Here is a 21,310-nt window from a genome sequence, read left to right as displayed (position 1 = left end):
CATGCAGCCCTTCAATTCCCCGCCGCAAAAGTAATAATTAATTAAAATGACGATTGCATCAATCACTCAACCTTAGCTAATAATCAGACCATACGTTGTCCGCCAAATGGGCTATTGCCCACCCCTATCCAGCGGCTCGAGGCGCATGACCGTCGGCTAACGCCGCAATCCCTGTCGTGGTGCCTCGTCCCGGTGGCAGCGGGCTCCAATTCGGAGGTCAAAGCCGGCACACCTCATGGCCCAACTGGCGTCCGACGGTGAGGGCATGGCAAGCCGTGAAGGCGGAGTCATACGCCGACCTGGACAGGAGCAAGGAAGCCCACCGTGTCGCATCCTAAAGATGCGGCAAAGGAGGACGGTGCACGCCCTCTCAAGGGAGCAAAGCCGACGAATCAGACAGCTCCGGCAGTGAGAAGTTCTGCCTCGATCTGTTTTGCGTCTTCGGCCGCTACTCCCATGACGAAGACGGTGGGATGAGCTTCCCCCATTGTCGTATCATGCGTACTTAGTAGAACATGTCAACTTTTGGTAATCCAATGAAATGTCTCTGTTAAACTAACTACGTGTGCAAGTTTAACGTTGCATGACATTAGTATGGATTTAAGGACTTGCTATGGAGGACGCAGTTGTGGACGCGGACTTTTGAGGGGTGACCAATCACTACCCATGAATGCGTCTACGCACGTGCAGGGACCCGATTTGCCCACTCTGGTTCTAGACTAGATGCTCTCTCTATTTTTATTTTTATTTTTATTTTTGCGAGGTGGACTAGATGCTCTAATTTCTGCAAAAAAAAGTAGTAGTAGAAGAAAAAAAACGTATTTTCAGCCATGGACGAGCTCCAGTACTGCTCTCTCGTCTCTCATCTGCTACGTGCACACATATTGTTCGGGACGAATGGCGCTCCACGCCATGCTCGGCGTCCGGGAAGCAGGTCTCTTTGGTGAGGTGGGAAGCAGGTTTCGCGCCCAATGGCCGGCCGACGTGGGTGCTCTAGGGCGACCGACATTCCATTCCGTCTCGGTGAATAAGTCATTCACGTAGTTCTAGGGCGATGATTTAACTATTTAAATATGTATTATATGTAACAAAAAATATATATTTAGAAACTACATCTGTGTAGAATTCTAGTGATATACTTTTCATGACATATAACACATATTTAATTCCTCAAATCGATGACCTAAAACTACGTGAATGACTTATTCACCTAGACGGACGTAGTACTACGCCAGAGGATCGGAGCAGCTGGCGAGCACGGCGCCGCCTAGCTACATGTGTGCGTCGTTCCACCTCTAAATTGAGATGAAACAAAAAATACTTTTACACCTCTTGGTAAGTTGAGAAACTTTCATGTTGGTGTCATCTTTCATTTTATGCCTTCGTGATAGCAACATGTCACAAAAAAATGATGTAACATTACACGCCGCCACCCACATGGGCCTTTCTCCATTGGGAATAATCAAATCCAAATAACTGGGCACCGAAGCACCCAGTAAACAAGTGTGTTACTGTCATTTTCATCGAGGCCGGCTAATTAATCGGAAGAGTCTACCCTATTAAAACGAGGCTTCCTACCCAACCCATTCCAATTTATTCCTCTCCTTAAACCACACCGCCTGTTCAATACCTAGAAGAAAGAATCATACCGTGGGATGTGGACGGACGGTTGAGATTATGTGCAGAGGGGCATGAATCCGTGGCATGTCTCGATTGACGAATAAACGAGCGAGCGAGGAGACCTCTCCTATCCCACCGAAACAAATTAACTCCCCACCTCCCCAAACCGCGCCGGCACGCCCAATACCGAGAAAAGAAAACCAAATCAGCCCTATGTGTTCCGTCGGATGTGGATAAACGGTTGAGATCGTACGAAGAGGGACATCGATCCGTGCCACGTCTAGATTGACCAATGAGCTAGCGAGCAAGCGAGGAACCTATCTCAGCGAAACCAACTCGACTAGAAGAACACCCGTGCGTTGCAACGGGGCCACATTAAATTTAAGAGTTCAATATCAATTATGTTAATATTACATTTAATATTCTCATACATATCAAGTGACATTGGCGACCTTTTTACCATCAAATTCTCACACACACTCTCTCCCTCCCTCCTCCTCACTCTCTCTCCCCCTCTCCCCCCCCTCTCTCTCTCTAACACACACACATATCCATCTTATTGGGTACGGGACCATAATCCATCTATTTCACACGCACACGCGCTAGTGCATAACAATATGGATTATAAAACAGGTTCAAGGTAGTAACAAGGATTCTTCTCATGCATTAATAAACAAATGTTCTGCACTGAAGACAAGATAAACAATTCCCAAAGTGCATCAGAGCATCACAGAACATTACTGGCAAGATAAATGCACGATGTACCAGAACTGCTCGGATGAACTGGAACAGAGCCAACATATATCATCCTAGACAAACGCAACATCAACCATTTGCCTTGGTACTTTAGGGACCGACAGGAGGATGCATGTAGAAGCGCTTATTGCCTGCGAATCCACAGTCAGAGAGAGAAGTTGGAACCCATTCCCATCACCAACTGGTAAAGAAAGCATGTAAGAAAATTGATATCCGGCCAACTTGGATCTTCGGTGATTGTCCGCCGGTATGGAGAATTTAGGAGGGTGAGTGCAGGGAGTGGCCTTGTGGATGATGGATGGAGGCGCGGAGGGATATGGTCGCCAGAAGGTCGAAAGCGGAGAGGGTCGGGCACGTTAGGTGGAGCCGGTGGTGCGCGACAACCAGAGGCAGCCCAATCGTGGGCGGCGAACCGACGATAGCCTCGGCCCATCTCTCGACGCAACGAAGATAGAGAGGGCGACACTGCCGGTGCTCGAGGCCGCCGCTCGGCACCATCTACATCAAGGGGAAAGAGAGGCGAGAAAGCGATAGGGTGATGCAGGGCTAGGGATTGCGGAGGAGGATGGGGGTGTGCGATTTGAATGGATGGTTCTGCCCACCGTTTTCTTGTACGTGGCGGTGGAGACGGCGGCGTCCAGCCATGCAGGCGAGGCATGGGTCGAGCCGGGCACACGGCGAGGCGCAGTAGCAGAGGCGGGGGCGATTTTTTGCTACTGAGATGCATGGTGTGGGATTGATCGTTCATGTTCTCTTTTCCTTTTTAACGGGAGATGGATGCGATTTTTTCACGAGGGGAGAGATGCGACCACGTACAGATTCCATAATAAATTAATTAGGTCCATAACGCGAATTCTTTACAATGCGTTAAGATTTACGTGTTAGTTTTCTTAATAAAGAAATGCACTGATATAGGGATCGATTGATTCGGGTAAGGAAAGATAGATTCGTGATCTTTTGTATGTTAGGAAATTAGTGGTTTGCAAGGAAAGAGTGGAGAGAAAAAGAACCAATGCGACCACGTATAGATTCCATAATAAATTAATTAGGTCCATAACGGGATTTGTTTACAATGCGTTAAGATTTACGTGTTAGTTTTCTTAATAAAGAAATGCCCTGATGTAGGGCGCGATTGGTTCGGGTAAGGAAAGATAGATTCGTGATCTTTTGTATGTTAGGAAATTATTGGCTTGCAAGGAAAGAGTGGAGAGAAAAAGAACCAGTGGAGGTGAGAGGAGGACAAAAATAAACTGTATGAGGCTACCAACTGCTCCATTAGGAATAGAGATTGTTTGTGAAAATAACGTGCGACGACGACTTAGCGAGCGGATCCCCTTAAAAAGACATAGCGAGCAGATTCCCTTAAAACTGGTAGGAATGGATACGATTGATGACGTTAATAAATAGTGGTGAATGTTGGCCTAATTTACGGACGAGACTTGCCTGCTCCCCTCGCGTGTGCCCATCCGTGCTCCCACGTACGTGGCTTAATTTGATTGGAACAAAATAAGGTCCGGTCCCACCCCCTTAAAATCAGGGGGGGAGATGATTAGATTAGAAAAAGAAAAAGAAAAAAAACAGCCGTAGGATGAAGTGGGAGCACGGATGGGAGCATGGAGAGGGAGCAGGCAAGCCGGATCCCTAATTTATTATCATCATGCATGGAAACGAATCATCAAAAAAAAAGAATACTTCCTATTACTACACTCATAGGAAGCTTCCTAATCTCTGCTACCAAACAGTTTCTGCCCAAACAAGGAAGGAAAGTTATGGACGTGATTCGAAAGGAAACAATATGAAGATTAATTAATTTAGATTTGATCTTTAGAGATTGATTGTGATTGATTCTTTTACATAAAGACATTACTAAATAATTTGCGTTAGTATGGAAAGTTCTGATCCGTTCAGTTTTTTTCGTTGTGTGAGAGGGTTAAGTGAAAATAAACCGATGAAGTGGGGGGAGGCGACGAAAAAAATCTACGACGATTAATCTACGGAAAAAACCCGGACGAAAGTGGTGGAACGAAAAAAACCTGGAAGCGAGACTACCAACTGCTCCATTAGGAGAGATCCCCACCGACTCACCCGACTCATTCTCGTTCCTCCCCAACCTTTCCGCTCCCTCCAACATCGCCGCCGCCGGCCACTCCCCGTCTCTCTGGACCTCGCCGCCGGCCTCTCTCCGTCCCCTCCCCTCCCCTTCCCTCATCAGGAAAGAAGAGAAGAGAAGCCGAGAGGGAGATCGAGCGAGCGAGTAGGCCAGCGGCGGCCGTGGCGCTCCGGCTCAGATCCGCCAACGCTGTCGTCCAGGGCCTGGGGCTCGACGGAGGTCGGCTCCGTCCCCGCCACGGGTCGCCGGAGGCCGCCTTGCTCAACTCGCGACCCCTCCCCTCCTTATTCGTCGCTCATTCCTTCCCTCACCCCTGCTCGCCTTCACCGGCGGCGGTGGCTCTCGCCGCGCGACCTCTCGGCGGACCAGGTCGCGCGTGACCGCGTCCTACTCCTCGTCCGCAGCAAAGCCTCCTCCTTCAGGTAAGCCCCCTCCTCCCTCTCCCTCCTCTCTCCTTTGCATGTCTGATTTGTGTTCGATTCTGAAATCCGTGCACTTCTGGTGTATGTAAGTAATCTGGGCAGGAGCACATGCATCGACCACTTCTGCCTCGAATACTTGGAGGAGCACAAGGTCGAGGAGCATCCTCAAAACACCAAGGTCCGGGCCATCCTCCGCAGCCATGGCATCAACCTCCACCTCCATGACGACGGAGACCATGTCAAGGTGCGTCTAGCTCTGCCTCTGCCCATGTCATCTCTGTGCTGCTGTGATTTGCAATATGTTGTTAGTAGTACACTGCATGCCATGGTTACTTAGTAGTACAGTGCAGAAATATTGAGTACCTGCCATAGTTGGCTCCACAGCACAAATCTGTCAACAACTTCTGAAAGAAGATGCACATTTCAGCGTCTTCTGACAGAAAACGAGGTATATTAGTTTCTGCGTTGAATCTCTTCCAGAAGTTTATATTTCAGAATGAGTGAAAACTGCAAGGATGTTCGGTGACGCAAAGCAAAGGCAAAACCCAGATAGTAAAGCAGTTATCTTGAAGTGCATTCTATTGTCGGAACTGGGTTGGAACGCCAAACCAAACCAACTCTGGCTTGGCAGGTGGAACTAAAGCCAAACTGATTGATGCTCGAATATTAGGATGACGTTTACTAGGCTTAGTTATTTCAGAGCTGCAAACCCAATAATGACCATCGATCGCCAAAAAGATCGTCATTGGTTCTTACTTGCATATGCGAAAATAAACCATGCGGTATCTCTATAATATCTCGTATGCATACAGGCCACTTCTGCCCCGGATATTTGGAGCACAAGGTCGAGGGGCATCCCCAATGCACTAAGGTCCGGGCCATCATCCGCAGCCACGGCATCAACCTCCATGACGATGGAGACCATAGGTGCGTCTAACTCTGCTTCCACCCATGTCATCTTTGTGCTGCTGTGATTTCCAATATGTTGTTAGTTGTACACTGCATGCCGTAGCTAGTAGTACAGTGCAGAAATATTGAGTGCTTTGATTGTGACATGATGTTCAATGTTGCCTCACTCTGCTAGTTCTCATATCACAGCTAGTTTGATAGGAGTACTTATCAAGTCTGAACAAGTGAACAACTGCAGAGGAAAACTGATACATTTAGTTTGATTTGTTGCAAGGTCAAACACTGTCATGATGACGATGAGATGTTACTCTGCAGTACAACTTGTATGATTGATGCACTGTTCTGATTCTGTTGTGTTATATTGAGGCTCTTAAACTTCTGTATAGGCTGAAGGAATAGGCTCAAGGTTTACACTTACTTTTGTCAAAGGAGCTCTAGTCTATCGGCATTTTTCTTGTTTGGCAGAATACTTAACTGAAGCGAAACAATTTTTGACTTGGAAGTACCATATATTATTTTGCATATTGAATTGGAAGCACTTTGTTGAGTTCTTCATTTGTTTCACACGCTTCATTACCTTTGGGTTTTCTTAATATTGATGTTTCAGATTGGTTGAGTGGATTGGTAATATTGCAGGAAGTAGTTTTCTTTCCAAGCCATGTACATATTTACTGCCTGCAATGCATAGCCTCTTGCCTAGTCAGCAACTAGCATTTCTAATTCAAACTTTAATACTCTCAGCGGGGACTCACTTCTTGATCTTCACCTCCCTACTTGAGGTCCTGCAAAAGCGTGCTCAAGGGCATGTTCACCTATTTGTGGAAGAGACGGATAAGGAGTTGGAGCTCCGTTTTTTGGCTCAGCTCACACAGACGCACGCTTCCCTTGCGGCTCCCCCCTCCGCCTCGGATGTCCACTTCCTATTTGACTACGGCATAGGTAAGCTACTCGGGTTCTCTCCTCTGCCTTTTCTCATGCTTTGTGTGCCCATGGCCATCGAACTGTGCTATACTTAATTACTGTGCAGCAGTACACTACACGAAAAAAATTTGTGGTTTCAAGATATTCATTTTGCCGTGATTCTGGTCATATAGGGATCAGATTTTACAATGACTGCACGTGTTTTGTGTCAACGATGAATGATAAATTTGGTCTGTCTTTTCTCATGTAACTAGACTATAGACCTCACTGCTATCGCCCAAATTAACTGGACAGCAACATTCCTGTTCTTCAAAGATTGCTCTCTGTATTTTTTCCCTTAGACTTTGAGATTGAGCTCTAAACTGCACTTCTGCATGGTCATGTTAGTATTACTCGTTTGTTTGTAAAATAAATTTAAGTAACTCAATTATATATTGTTATCAACTAGTGCATCAGAAGCCTTTTGTTTTTCCGTAATGAGAAAGAATTAACAAATCCCTGATTAGTAGTAAATAGATCTATTGGGTAATGGTTATATTATATATATGGCAATCAACTGCATTTTCCCTTATCAGGAAACATTCTGCATGATGAGCTAGAATTAACTTAACCCTGATTAGTATGGTTATATGATCTTCTCTAACTTCATGTGTGTGTTGGTCTGATCGGTTGTTCATATTAGGTTACTTTCTTGGAAGATCAGTTCCACTTGATGAATGGAAAATTAGTTTACTCCTCGTCCGCAGCAAAGCCCTCTCCTTCAGGTAAGCCCCCTCCTCCCTCTCCCTCTCACTGCTCTCTTGCATATCTGATTTGGTTTTGATTCTGAAATCCGTGCAGTGGTGTATGTAATTTGGGCAGGAGCAGACGCATCGACCATTTCTGCCTCGAATACTTGGAGCACAAGGTCGAGGAGCATCCCCAACGCACCAACGTCTGTGCCATCCTTCGCAGCCACGGCATCAACCTCCACGACGATGGAGACCATAGGTGCGTCTCACTCTGCCTCCACACATGTCCTCCCTGTAGTGCTGCGATTTGCAATATGTTGTTGGTAGTACACTGCACGCCATAGCCAGTAGTATAGTGCAGAAATATTGAGTGAGACATGATGTTCAGTTTTGCCTCACTGTGCTAGTTCTCATACCACAGCTAGTGTCATCTTATCAAGTCTAACAAGTGAACGACTGCAGAGGAAAAATGATACATTTGGTTTGATTTTTGCAAGGTCAAACACTGTCAAGTTGAGGATGAGATGTTACCCTGCAGCACAACTTGTAGGATTAATGAACTGTTAGTCATAGGGGCAATTTATTCTGGTTGTACAAGTTCTTTTTAGTTTATGTGAATGAGGAAACTTTGTTTAGATTCTTCCAGTGACCTTTTGTTGGTTGTAGTTCCAAAGCCATCTAGAAACATTTTATCGTGTGAATGATGTTATGTTTTGGAGCTGGCATTCCCTTTCCAATCTCATTCCTTACAGACCTGGCACAACCTTCGTCTTTTTTGTGGCTCTGCCTGGTACACAAGAGGATCTAGTCAGTAATAAATATATGCAACTGCTTGTAAGTCGAAACAATGTTTTCAATAGAGGACATGGCATGGTGATATCATAGCTAAATGGATGATTTACTAGCAGTAAAATAAAGAATACCATCAGGACCAGTCGTCTGCAACTTCTAAAAATTATTACATTGTAAAGATTAAAATACTCTAGTCATATCAATTTTTTGGGACTAGTCAATGAGAATATTCACTATGGAGGCTGCTTGCTTAACACATACATTATAGCATCTGAATAAAAGTAAATGTGATTGCCCTAGGAATATAGGGGCTAAGGCAGAATGAAAAGTAATTTGTAATACAAATAACATCTACAGCTAGCTCAGTAGTCAAGACAGCGGCATTGGTTATTCAACCATATTTTACAAATTTGCATATGAAGCAATTAATCTAGAGGCACACGGGTACGAGTAGAATTCCATGTAGAGCTTACTGTCTTCCTGTAGTACTCGTTCTCAACTCTCAACTCTTCATGCTGCTTCTTCAAAGACTTGTTTTCCTCTGTCTTGAAAGTTGAAACACAACTCCAGTTCGAGTCTCTGAATCTGTTCAGCCTCGAGCTCTTTCGTCTTAAGAAACAATCCACAGCCTTAACATTTGATTCTCAGCTCTCAGATAGTCAGCAGCATTGATACAAAATATTTTCGAGGAACGTATTGTGTATTTTGAAATATACGAGTACCAAGAGCTAGTGATTATATTTTCTCATGCTTTGTGTGCCCACGGCCATCAAGCTGTGGTATACTTAATTACTGTGCAGCAGTACACGAAGAGCAGTTTGTGGTTCCTAGATAATTCATTTTGCTGTGATTTTGGTCATATAGGGATCAGTTTTTATAGACTGCACTTGTTTTGTGTCAATGATGAATGATAAATTTGGCGTGTCTTTTCTCATGTAACTAGACTGTAGACCTCACTGCTATGACCCAAATTAACTAGACTGCAACATTCCTGTTCTTCAAAGATTTCTCTCTGTATTTTTTCTGTCAGACTTTGAGATTGAGCTCTAAACTGCATGTCCACATGGTCATGGTAGTATTAATCGTTTGTCTGTAAAATAAATTTAGGTAACTCAATTATATGTTGTTATCAACTAGTGCATCAGACGATTTTTGTTTTACTGTAATGAGCAAGAATCAACAAATCCCTTGTTAGTACTAAATATATCTATTGGGCAATGGTTATATTATGTATATGGGACTCAACTGCATTTTCCCTTATCAGGGAACATTTCTGTGTGATGTACTAGAATTAACATATCCCTAATTAGTATGGTTAGATCATCTTCTCCAACTTCATGCTTGTGTTTGTCTGATCGGTTGTCATTTTAGGTTACTTTCTTGGAAGATGAATAGAAAATTAGTTTGCGTTGTTTGAATAGAGTAGATTGGTTTATTATATAGTTGATATGGATGATAACAACATAATTCACTGAATGATGTGCTCATAATTAAGACTAGATATCATATAGATTTTCCGTTCATCACAATCTCCTGTGCACCCCTCTTGTGTAGTTTCTTCTTTTTTAGATTTAATAGCTATACAAGAAAATGCTCTTCTACGAAATCCACTTCTGAAGCATCTTCCTGAAGAATTAAGTTTGTTGTCGAGAGTAGATACACAATTCTCTTGTCCACTGTCAAGAGTACATCAGTATGTATGTGGGTTACTAAATACAAAAGTTGCTACCTTCCCTAAATGCTACCCCACAGTTCTTCCGAGATTCTTTTTTGAATTTTGAGCCCTCGCACTGATCCCAGTTGGTCCCCAAATTCAGAATTCATATCAGGCTTATCTCTTCGTGGTTAACCTTCTAATGACTAATATTTGCATATAATACATAATGCTTCATGTTGTTCATTGATTTCATTGATGTTGGTTTTTTGATTTTCTAATGCACCTGTCAAATGCCAATGCTACCTGACGTTGTGTGGAAAAACATTCAGTTCTCATTTTTTAATTCTTTCCTGAACCCACGATCACCACAGGTGCAGAGTACTCAAAACACTTCACATGGGAGCAGAGTCTTAGAAAAACATTAGCAGAACATTTTCCAGGTTTTTTCAACGAAAAATACCATCTTCCCCCAAAACTTAATGAAGAATCAAAATATCATTGTGCTCATTCTGATCAACTTGCTGGATGCTGGGTGATGACAAAACAGACACTTGCAGAGTAACAGTTGTCAGTAAAATAAATTTAAGTAACTCAATTGTATATTGACAAAGAACAAATCAGCCATTGCAACCCAGGAATGTGCATGTCGTGAATACCACTTGGTAGGTCTGATAGGCACCTTATTTAAGAGTTCTATTTTAATGAGTGCTTAATCCTGAGATATCACCATGCTTACTATAATCCCAAAGACTTTCCTCTGTACGTCATTTGTGATATGAGCTAAGCGTTATAGGTAATCTGAGCACAGTAGTTTCAGAGCACGATTTCCCGTTACCATTATGCAGTGGTTAGTACTTAGTAGTCCTTCGAGTTGTCTTGGGAATGGACTCTTATATTTGCAAAGTTGTGCACCTGCAGATCCTCTCAATGGGACCCAAGAATGCCAGTGAGTCACTTTGGCAAGGATCCTGGTGTGTCGCACAGTCACACCAAGTCGTATGTGCGCTCCAAGGAAAGGAAGTTTGAGAAGGCTTGTGGTAGGAGGAACAGGGGTGGCTTCAAGGTTTGCCAGCCTCTCTCTTGTTAGTTGTTGTTGGTGTGGAGCGATTATTGCTCTGTTTGAGCACTGTATAGGCAGTACTTACTGAGACTGAGACATAGGAGCTATGTTGCATGCGTCTGAAGTAGAATTCTCGCATGCTGAAAAGAATAGATGTTGAATCTGATTATATTTCTTTATTACCCCCTACTTCAAGGATTAAGAGATGAACTGGTGCATTCTTTTCGTGTTGGATTTTAATGGTTGGCACTGTGCAATGTTGCTAATTTCCACTCCTAGAATGATCCTTCTTCCCTTTTACGTAAGGTTTTTTTATTGGAAGCTTATTGTTACCATTGATATAGTTGGGTGACGTTAAAGCATTTGTCGTTACCTTCTCAGTTTGGGCTTTGTTTTTTCATGCAAGAATGGGGTGGCAGCGGTGTGCAGACGAAGTGTACTTTCAAAATTGATTCTAGAAACACAGTTCAGCTATTTGTGTTAATAGTCCTTCCAGTAGTGTTGGGAATGAACTCTTATATTTGCAAATGTGTGCATCTGTAGATCCTCTTGAGGGGACCCAAGAATGCTCGTGAGGCGGTGAGGCACTTTGGCAAGGCTCCTGGCGTGCCGCACAAACCACATCAAGATGTACGTGTGCTCCAAGGAAAGGATGTTTGAGAAGGCTTGTGGTAGGAGGAACAGCCATGGCTTCATCAAGGTTTAAGTTTGCCTCTCTTGTTAGTTATTGGTGTGGAGCGACTGTTGCTCTGTTTGAGCAATTGACAGTAATTAAAATACCTTGCATTGATAGTAGCACAATCTATCGCTGTGTAGGGAGCATGGTAGAAGAGTGGCTAGTATATATGCCAATCCAGTGTCCAGTCTCTACTCTCCAGTGGCCATCATGCATGTACACTTGTTTGTTTCTTTTACAAGGCAGTAGCTGTAGGTACACTACCTGACATCAAGATGTTGATGGAAATCAAATTAACATTTTTGAAAGCGAATTGAATGTCTGGTGGATTAGTGTTTAGTTTTACTGTATCTATCTGTGTACATCAGGTGTTTCTCAAGCAACACTGTCGGGGAATCATAATGTGAACGTAATGTTTCTGTAACAAAATCTAGTAGTCAATCATCACTTGACTTGCTTTTGTGCTTACCATGTTCAGCTGCAGATCCATGGCCCGCTGGAGCTGCCCATCTTCAGCAACTTGCCGCCACATACAGCCCCCGCCCCCGCGTCGGCTACGTTGACTTCCACAAGGTGGTTGAGATGCAGCCCAATATGTCTTCACCTTGAACCACGAGGTTGTTTGTAAAATCTCTCTCTCTCTCTCTCTCTCTCTCTCTCTCTCTCCCATTGAACTGCATTGAATTGCGCTGGCCATCATGCCATATAGGCTTTTACATTTGTGCTTGTCGATTTCTAGGGTTTTAGTGCTAAATAAACAAGCTCTCTTACAAGCGCGTGTATTGTTACAAGTAACCGGAGGCTTGGTCATGGATCACAACATCTGTGATAAGTCAACTGCTTTGTTTTTGCCCATATGTATCATCACTTCAATTGAGTTCTGAAAGAGCCTTCCCAGGTTTGTTTCTTGTATTATAAACTGAGGTTTAAATGTGTTGTATTGGTTCATGGAAATCGTCTTCTTGTTTCTTCTAATCAAGAATTGAATGCTAGTCCCTAAATTAAGGGACTGAAACCTAGATAAGCCAAGGCTGAGTCTGCCCCTTATTTCCACCAGAGTACTGAAAGCTGGTTAATTTGCTTGCAATTGGCCATAAAATTTGACTACCTACCTTTTACTATCGGATGCTCATCTTCACCACTGTCATTGTTTGCTAGCATTTTAGTTTTGGATGAACCTCTTCTTACACCAATTTTGGAGTAAAGTGTTAGTTTCTAGTCTTAGAACCCTTTTTTTTGTTTCATATCAGCACCCATTTTCTCTTGCTAAACTTCTGAGTGTGTGCTGTATCTTGTACTCCAGCTTGGTTTGGAAGATATATGTATCTCAACAATTTCTTAATATTTCAGTTGTAAATATCTTGTTCCTTGATTCACCGGTTTGTGTTGCTTATTTGAATTCAAACACCTCTGTTGATATTTTGAGCAATGGTGATAACTGGATTTTAGTTAACTGGAGATAGTTATGCTGGTCCATAGAATCTTTATGTGCTTTTGTTTCTTTTATTTATGCAGTCCATTGTCCCTTTTATGTTGTACAGCTAGAGTAAACATAATGTGGACAATTAATTGGTCGGTACTGTGTACATAGGAGATGGCAAGCTGAAGGATTTGCTTGATGGCTTGAATAACTTAAATACTCGATTTAGTTTTGCTTGCTTGGTTGGGTGAGATTTGATCAGTGGTGTCATTGCTGTCTAGCAGAGTAAATTTCTAGATGAGGATTTGTTTGATTGCTTGGAAATGTACTCGTAGCTGTATAGGTTTCGTTTTTCTTGTCTTGAATAATCCCGGATAGATAATTATGGTACTAGTGCGTGTATTCAGTATAATTTGACATGGTGTATATTTTTTTGAAAGAATTGATTTCGTGTATTGAAGTCTAGTACCTTTTCATGCTTGCTAGCTTGCATGTTTGATGAAGGGTACTTTAACAGCTCATTGCATTCCCTGATTACATGATGCCTTTTCTTACAGCAACACCGCAGATTGGGTGCTCTTTGCTACCAGCTGGTGAAAGGAAAAGCTGCTCCGACTGGCGAGGATGCCCACAAAGGTGGCCTCTTCCGACGACTTTTGCCCTGTTCCTCTGGTGGCCTCGATTATTCTTCCTCCCCGGCATAGGTGGTAAGCTTTAATCTGTTTGGGTCTGTATTGGAACCCCTCCCCTACAAGTGGTTGTATTGCTACAAGTAAGAAGAGGCTTGGTCATGGACCACCTCATTTGGCATAAGTGACATGCTTTGCTTTTGCCCATGTGTATCATCATTGTAATTGAGTACTCCAAGAGCTTTACCATGTCTGTTTTCTGTATTATAAACCGAGGTTTAGCGGTGTTGTATTCATTCATGGAAAATGTCTTCTTTTTTCTTCTAAAGAATTGATAGCTACAAAACTCAAGGCTGAGTCTGCCCCATGTTTCACTAGATTACTGAAAGCTGATCGGTTGGTTGTTAAACCGGAAGCTCTGCTTTCTTGGCACAAATCATTGCTTCTTGCAATTGGCCATGAAATTTGACCAGCTGGTGGATGCAAAATCCCACCACATTTGTGCAAAACAAGCACCTTCAACATTTTTCTATCTGATGCTCACCTTCACCACTGACTGAGTGCACAAAGTCGACTGCTTGTGTTTAGCAGTATTTTATTTTCCCCAAGTTTTTTTGCTCTGCTCTAGTATAGTTTCTAGACACTCGCATCGGGTCCTGTTCACACAGTGGACTAGTTTCTAGCTCTCGCCTAGTTGCTACTGTTAATCGACGTAGTCTCCAAATTCTATGTGCGAAGTGGCTTCTGGCCTATCTTCTGCCGGAACTCCAGTACTGATTTAGATGCTACATAATGATGCTTGTGTGATTGATGATCACACGCTAGTAGATCATTGATATAAGCTGGGTTTGTACTTGAAATAATTGGGTCTTGTATCCATTCATGGAAATTGTCTTACTTTTTCTTCTAAAAAGTAACCGGAAGCTAGTACCTAATTTTTTTTGAAACCTAGACAACTCAAGGCTGAGTATGCCCCTTATTTCTGCATGATGCGTGTGTTGTTGATGGTCACGTGCTAGCTAAGGATGTTGTTTTGCTACTTAATGGTATTTCAGTCTGTACCTGTTTTAGCGCACTGCTACTATATCACCTAAAATTGCTACGGGATCGACATTGTTTGGTTAGCGCTTCCGTCCTTGGTGGACTAAACTGGATCACACCTCACCGCCCTGTTCTAGTCTAACACACTCTTCATAATCTTGTCACATAGTGTAGTAGATTGCTCTAGCACACAGTTTACTTCTCCAACACAAGATTCATCTCAGTGATCTTAGTTAATTGCACTCTGCTATTAGGCTCTGCATGTTTATTACTTCCTCCGATCCATATTACTTGTCGTTGCTTTAGTATAATTTTTAGTAGGGAGCTATTGCTAGTTGCCTTCTTTTACAAGGCAGTAACTTTGGGTACATCAAGATGTTGATGGAGATCAAATTAACATTTTTGAAAGTGAATTGAATTTCTGGTGGATTAGTCTGTAGTTGTACTGTATCTGTCTATGTGTACATCATGTGTTTCTCAAGCAACTTGTTGTTTCTGTAACAAAATCTTATAGTCAATTATCTCTTGAATTGCTTACGTGGTTACCATATTCAGCTGCAGATCCACGGCCCGCAAGAGCCGCCCATCTTTGGCAACTCGCCGCCATCTACAGCTTCCCCCGCTGCTGCGTTGACTTACACAAGGTGGTTTGTAAAATCTCTCTCTCTCTCTCTCTCTCTCTCTCTCTCTCTCTCTCTGTTGATTGTGTTCATGAGCATTGAACCGTGTTGAATTTTACGCTGGCCATCATGCCATATAGGCTTACATTTGTGCATCTCGATTTCTGCGGTTTTAGTGCTAAACAAACAAGCGCTTCTATTGTTACAAGTAACAAGAGGCTTGGTCATGGATCATAACATATGTGATAAGTCAATTGCTTTGTTTCGCCCATATGTATCATCATTTCAATTGAGTTATGAAAGAGCCTTCCCATGTTTGTTTCCTGTATTATAAACTGGGGTTTAGCTGTCTTGTATCGGCTCATGGAAATTGTCTTCTTATTTCTTCTAATAAAAAATTGAAAGCTAGTCCCTAATTAAGGAAATAAACCTAGACAACTCAAGGCTGGTTGATTTGCTTGCAATTGGTCATAAAATTTGACTACCTACCATTTACTATCGGATGATCACCTTCACCACTGTCTGTGTCAACTAGTATTTTATTTTTGATGAATTAGATCCTTGAACTGCTTCTTACACCTATTTTGGAGTACAATGTTAGTTTCTACAGTACCCATTTTCTCTTGCCAACCTTCTGATAGTGCACTGTACCTTGCACTCCAGCTTGGTTTGGAAGATGTATGTATCTTAACAGTTTCTTAAAATCTTTTGTTTCTTTTATTTGTGCAGTCTATTATCTCTTTTATCTTGTACAACTAGAGTATACATAGGAGATGGTACGCTGAAGATTTGCTTGATGGCTTGAATAACTTAAATATTTGGTTAATTTTTGCTTGCTTGGGTGGGTGAGATTTGAATTTGATCACTGGTGTCATTGTTGTACAACAGAGTAAATGGCTAGATGAGAATTTGTTTGATTGCTCGGAAATCTAGCTATATAGGTTTCTTTTTTCTTGGCTTGAATATTCCTGGATAGACAATTATGGTACTGGTGCCTGCATTCAGTATAATTTGACATAGTGTGTTTTTTTGGAAGAATTGATCTCATGTATTGAAGTCCAGTACCTTTTCATGCTTACTGGATTGCATGTTTGCTGAAGGGTACTTTAACCGCTCATTGCATTCACTGATTACGTGATGCTTTTTCAGCGGCACCGCAGGTTTTGTGCTATTTGCTACCATCTGGTGAAAGGAAAAGCCGCTCCGATCTGTGAGGATGCCCACCAAGGTGGCCTCTCTTGACGACTTCTGCCCTGCCCCTTCGGTCACCTCGATTTTTCTTCCTCCACAGCATAGGTGGTAAGCTCTAATTAGTTTGGGCCTACATTGGAACCCCTTCCCTGCAAGTGTTTGTATTGCTACAAGTAACAAGAGGCTTGGTCATGGACCACCACATAAGCACAAATCATTGTATCTTGCAATTGGCCATGAAATTTGACCAACTGGTAGATGCAAAGTCCCACCACACTTGTGCAAAACAAGTACCTTCAACAATTTTTTATCTGATGCTCACCTCCACTGGCTGAGTGCACAAAGTCGACTGCTTGTGTTTAGCAGTATTTTATTTTCGATGAATTGGATCCTTGAACGGCTACTTACACTCATATTGTAGTCGTTAGTTTCCAGTCTTACAACCCTTCTTGTTTCATATCGGTACCCATTTTATTCATCGGTCTTCCTAACAAAGTGGCTTGAATGATTCCCTCAATACAAAGAGCGTGAATTTTATTTAACTGGAGAATTTTGCTGGTCTAGAATCTTTATGGGATTTTGTTTCTTGTGCATTCAGTATAATTTGACATGGTGTATTTTTAAAAGAATTGATCTTGTGTATTGAAGTCTAGTACCTTAACAACTCATTGCATTCCCTGATTACATGATGCTTTTTCTTGCAGCAACACCGCAGGTTGTGTGCTCTTTGCTACCATCTGGTGAAAGGAAAAGCTGCTCCAATCTGGCGAGGATCGGATGCTACCAAGGTGGCCTCTCCTGATGACTCCTGCCCTGCCCATCCGGTGGCCTTGATTATTCTTCCTCCTCGACATAGGTGGTAAGCTCTAATTTATTTGGGCTTACGTTGGAACCCCTCCCCTGCAAGTGTTTATATTGCTACAAGTAAAAAGAGGCTTGGTCATGGACCACCACATTTGGCATAAATGTCTTCCACAAAGTGGCTTAAACGATTCCCTCAATACAAAGAGCTTGAATTTTATTTAACTGGAGTGTTATGCTGGTCCAGAATCTTTATGGGCTTTTGTTTCTTTTATGCAGCCTACTATTTCTTTCTTTTATGTTGTACAGCTAGAGTAAACATAATCTGGAGAGTTAATTTGATTGGTACTATGCACATAGGGGATGAAAAATCTCAAGATATCTTTGATGGCTTGAATAATGTAAATACTCGATTTAATTGTGCTTGCTTGGCTGAGTGATATTTGATTTTGGTGGTCTCTTTTGTTGGACAACAGAGTAAATGGTTAGATGAACATTCTCAACCTGAGGGCGTCCCCTATGATCACCCATATATTCCGGCGCAGCTAAACTCGGCCACGGCAAGGAGAATGGGCCTAGGATGAGCTCTTCGTCAGTGCCGTCGATAACCTGGGCTACATGCTCATCTAGAACTACACGAGCAGGTACGAAACTCATCTTTCTACCCTCTTCGTTTGTGGCATGCCCTACTGCCTTTCTCCTGCTCATTGTTTTGGTGTGTTGTTAGATGAGTTTCTGATGTGTGGTGGCTGCTTGCAGGCACGGAGGAGCCAGTTTTGGTCAATGTTCAGAAAGAATGCTCAAAACTCTCAAGAAGATGACATGCCCTCATCAGAATAGTCGTTTGATGTTTCTAGATTTTAGCAATCACGTTCCAAAGGACCTTTCGGGATCAACTATAACGGCTGTGCTTAAATAAGAAAATGACATCCATCCTGTTCTCGCTCACAATAAACAGGTGCTTGAACCATTACTGAAGTAAATGTTGATCGAACCTTCAGTTTGTGCTGCAGAATACCATGTACTCCCTCTGTAAACTAATATAAGAGCGTTTAGATCACTAAAGTAGTGATCTAAACACTCTTATATTAGTTTATGGAGGGAGTATTTCAGTGGTGCTTTTGTGTGTTTCTGATTTAGTATCTTCACCCAGGTCCTTGCTGGGGGGAGACGATTAATGGTCCAGAAGGGCCATTTCATGATTGTGAAGAGAGCACCAGATGAATTCATCAGTTTGAAGCTTAAAGAATAAATTTCACAGGTATGTGAAAATATCAACCTTTATGTATAGTAAATTTGTAATAACATAACTACTACCTTCGCCTTAACATGTCGAAGGCATACCATCCTGTCGATACTCACAATAATGTGAGGTGCTATTTTGGATATTAATGTTCTCTTTCGATGTACATGAATCATGTTCTCCTGTTTGGTAATATAGAATCAGTTGGTCTCTTGATTAGAGGTGCCCGTGTCCCCTTTTGTGTTTACACCTTCCCTCCCTGATGCTCAGGGATGATAATTTATATTGATTCTTTGATGTTGGTAAACAAATCGTGTGAGAGTAGTTCCTTCTATATATGAAATTGATGTTTTCCCAACTGCATAATCTTGTGGTCAGTAGATGGGTAGTGAAATTTTGTTTTAGATGCCTCTTTGTAATATTTTGTATGCGCCAGTATTGTTCATTTCTCAAATGGCATTACTTCTTCTCCGTTTGGAGCTAAAATTTCTTTACTGTATTGTGAAGTGAGTAGGATATATCTGCAGACACCTTTCCTTGAAGTAGATGGCCATGTAACAAGCTGACTAGAAATAATGATGGCGTGTCATTCTAAACTTTTAATAGATACACTCTTCATTAGATTTCCGGAAATCTTTAGCATATTGTTCTTAGTACTTAGTTAACATTGTCCTTAGGCAAAATTCATCCTCATAGTCATAGATGCATTATGGCAGTGGCGACTTGGTGCCAAACTTTGGGCCATCCCAAAAGGCGGCACGTCGAAGATATGTATGCTGGTGATGGTGGACCGGAGTGATCGCATCCTGGGCGAGAAGAGTGATCGATGGAGCTTGGTCTATGGGAAATCAGTAGGTTTCTTTTGTATTTCTAGTATCTGTAAATTTGAGCTCGTCGTTTTGTGTTTCTGGTGGTGTTGATCATTTTTTGGCGAGTGCCTGATGTGTTCTTGTTCAAGATCTTCCTGAAGAAGGCCATCTTCATCATCGGTTGCGACGAGTACTCAAAGCTGGCTTTCTTGGATTAGATTCATCAGGTTAGTTTTGTCGTGGTGTTCGATTAGCTTCTTGCTTTTAGAATCGTGGTGAACAGCTAGCTCTGCTGTGTTTGATTTTAGTTGTGGAACCTGTTGCTTTCATGCTTTGGTAGGATGAGTTTGATAATCCTTGGTTTGGGGTGATGGATCATCCTTGATTTGGAGTGCATGAATGAATTTTAGAATTGATCATCCTTGGTTTGCTTGAGTTGTAACAAATAAAATCGTCTCCTTTTGTGTTTTTTTTTGGGGGCTGATACATTGCATGAGTGTCCTGTGTATGTACTTGAAGGAGATGGAGAAAGATGGGAACATCTAGAAATCCTGGTATTGATGCATGGAAATCATCTCATGGAATAATGTCGCTGTTGAATCGGGTGAATTTGCGTGCAATCCTTTCTTCTTGTTGATAGTAACCAACTGAGTTGTTGTTATTTGTTGTTTTGCCAGGGCAGTTTGTACGATATGCAACCATGATTCTGCTTGACGCCCAGGAACAAGATGCCGGCGTATGTTCTACAGGCAAAACTCGAGCGGCTCCCTGATGGGTGTGACTCCATGAGTGAAGCGTGGATCTGTCTTTGGTGCAATCATCTGCATGTACACTAATACTAACTGGAAACATAGGTAGTGTGGTGAAATGCATCCACTTGGTGATCGCCTCCTTGAAGGGCATTACCAAGCTGTCTTTTGTTTGTTTGTTCGTTTCGTTTGCTTGTTTGTGGGGTGATGCATATGTTCTTGGAGAGTTGTTGTTTCCGTTAGCAAAACTTTCAATAGGGGTGTGGGTAAATGTAAACATCAACCAGAATTATTGTATGTCTTTGAAAGGTGCAATGAAACCAAATTTTGGTTCCTACTTGATCACATAATCAACTTGTCTTTGCTGTCGCCTGCGCGCCTATGGTCCATTTGCTGTCACCTACTTGATCACATATATGTACCTGGTTGTTTGATATTCTTATGAAATATGAGAAAAGAGAGTGCCCCATGCCCATCAACATCAAAGAAGGCTTAAAATTTAGTAATAACATAGAAATAACAAGCTCTAGATCAACCGAGCTTGTCTTTTTTTCCCTTTTCTTTTGAAATAAGAGAAAACAGAGTGCCCTTCAACGCCGGTTTTTGTTGTTGTTGACATCTTTGAAGAAACGAGCATAACTGACTAACTTGGAAAGTTTGCTAACAAACGGATGAACTTGAAGTCCGTGTAACATTCACATTCTGGAGATCATACATGCCATTAATTGTACAACACAAGCACCCACGTACATCCATCGATTATTACTACTGGTAATGCTTCCGCTTTGTGATCGCCTCCTTGGAGGGCATTACCAAGGTGTCTTTTGTTTGTTTCGTCCGCTTGTTTGTGAGGTGATGCATATGTTCTTGGAGAGTTGTTGTTTTCATTAGCAAAACTTTTAATAGGCGTGTGGGTAAATGTAAACATCAACCAGTGAACGTATGCAAGGTTGATGAGAATTATTGTATGTCTTTGAAAGATGCAATAAAAGCAAATCTTGGTTTATAGTTGATCACATAATCAACTTGTCTTTGTTGTCGCTTGCGTGGCTATGGTCCATTTGCTGGTAAGCGCTAGCTAGCATATATGCCCCATGCCCATCAACATCAAAGAAGGCTTAAAATTTAGTAATAACATAGAAATAACAAGCTC

At 42.2% G+C, this 21,310-nt stretch overlaps 1 protein-coding gene across 1 annotated transcript; it reads left to right on the top strand.

Annotated features, from left to right (window-relative positions):
• Window positions 1-897: 897 nt before the first annotated feature.
• Window positions 898-20,492, top strand: LOC123067321 (uncharacterized). The gene is made up of 20 exons (XM_044490166.1): window positions 898-959; window positions 4,441-4,908; window positions 4,999-5,152; window positions 5,721-5,835; window positions 6,559-6,756; window positions 7,421-7,502; window positions 7,600-7,728; window positions 10,837-10,981; window positions 11,522-11,678; window positions 12,133-12,271; window positions 13,632-13,781; window positions 15,300-15,388; window positions 16,514-16,663; window positions 17,260-17,414; window positions 17,833-18,000; window positions 18,116-18,314; window positions 18,510-18,617; window positions 19,316-19,450; window positions 19,558-19,635; window positions 20,086-20,492. Exons 1-9 carry the CDS (start codon window positions 898-900, stop codon window positions 11,636-11,638), a joined length of 1,470 nt encoding a protein of 489 aa, XP_044346101.1. The 3' UTR covers window positions 11,639-11,678; window positions 12,133-12,271; window positions 13,632-13,781; window positions 15,300-15,388; window positions 16,514-16,663; window positions 17,260-17,414; window positions 17,833-18,000; window positions 18,116-18,314; window positions 18,510-18,617; window positions 19,316-19,450; window positions 19,558-19,635; window positions 20,086-20,492.
• The last annotated feature ends 818 nt before the right edge of the window (window positions 20,493-21,310 follow it).

Source organism: Triticum aestivum, chromosome 3B (assembly GCF_018294505.1).
Source record: "Triticum aestivum cultivar Chinese Spring chromosome 3B, IWGSC CS RefSeq v2.1, whole genome shotgun sequence".
Taxonomy (NCBI): Eukaryota; Viridiplantae; Streptophyta; class Magnoliopsida; order Poales; family Poaceae; genus Triticum; species Triticum aestivum.
This window is presented reverse-complemented; position numbering and strand designations above follow the sequence as displayed.

What these genes read in the sequence shown, in the direction of transcription:
- LOC123067321 (XM_044490166.1), top strand. Translation starts at nt 898, where the DNA reads ATGGCGCTCCACGCCATGCTCGGCGTCCGGGAAGCAGGTCTCTTTGGT. An exon ending in AGCAAAGCCTCCTCCTTCAG is followed by an intron (nt 4,909 to 4,998) that starts GTAAGCCCCCTC and finishes GGTGTATGTAAG; the next exon opens with TAATCTGGGCAGGAGCACAT. An exon ending in AGCAAAGCCCTCTCCTTCAG is followed by an intron (nt 7,503 to 7,599) that starts GTAAGCCCCCTC and finishes TAATTTGGGCAG; the next exon opens with GAGCAGACGCATCGACCATT.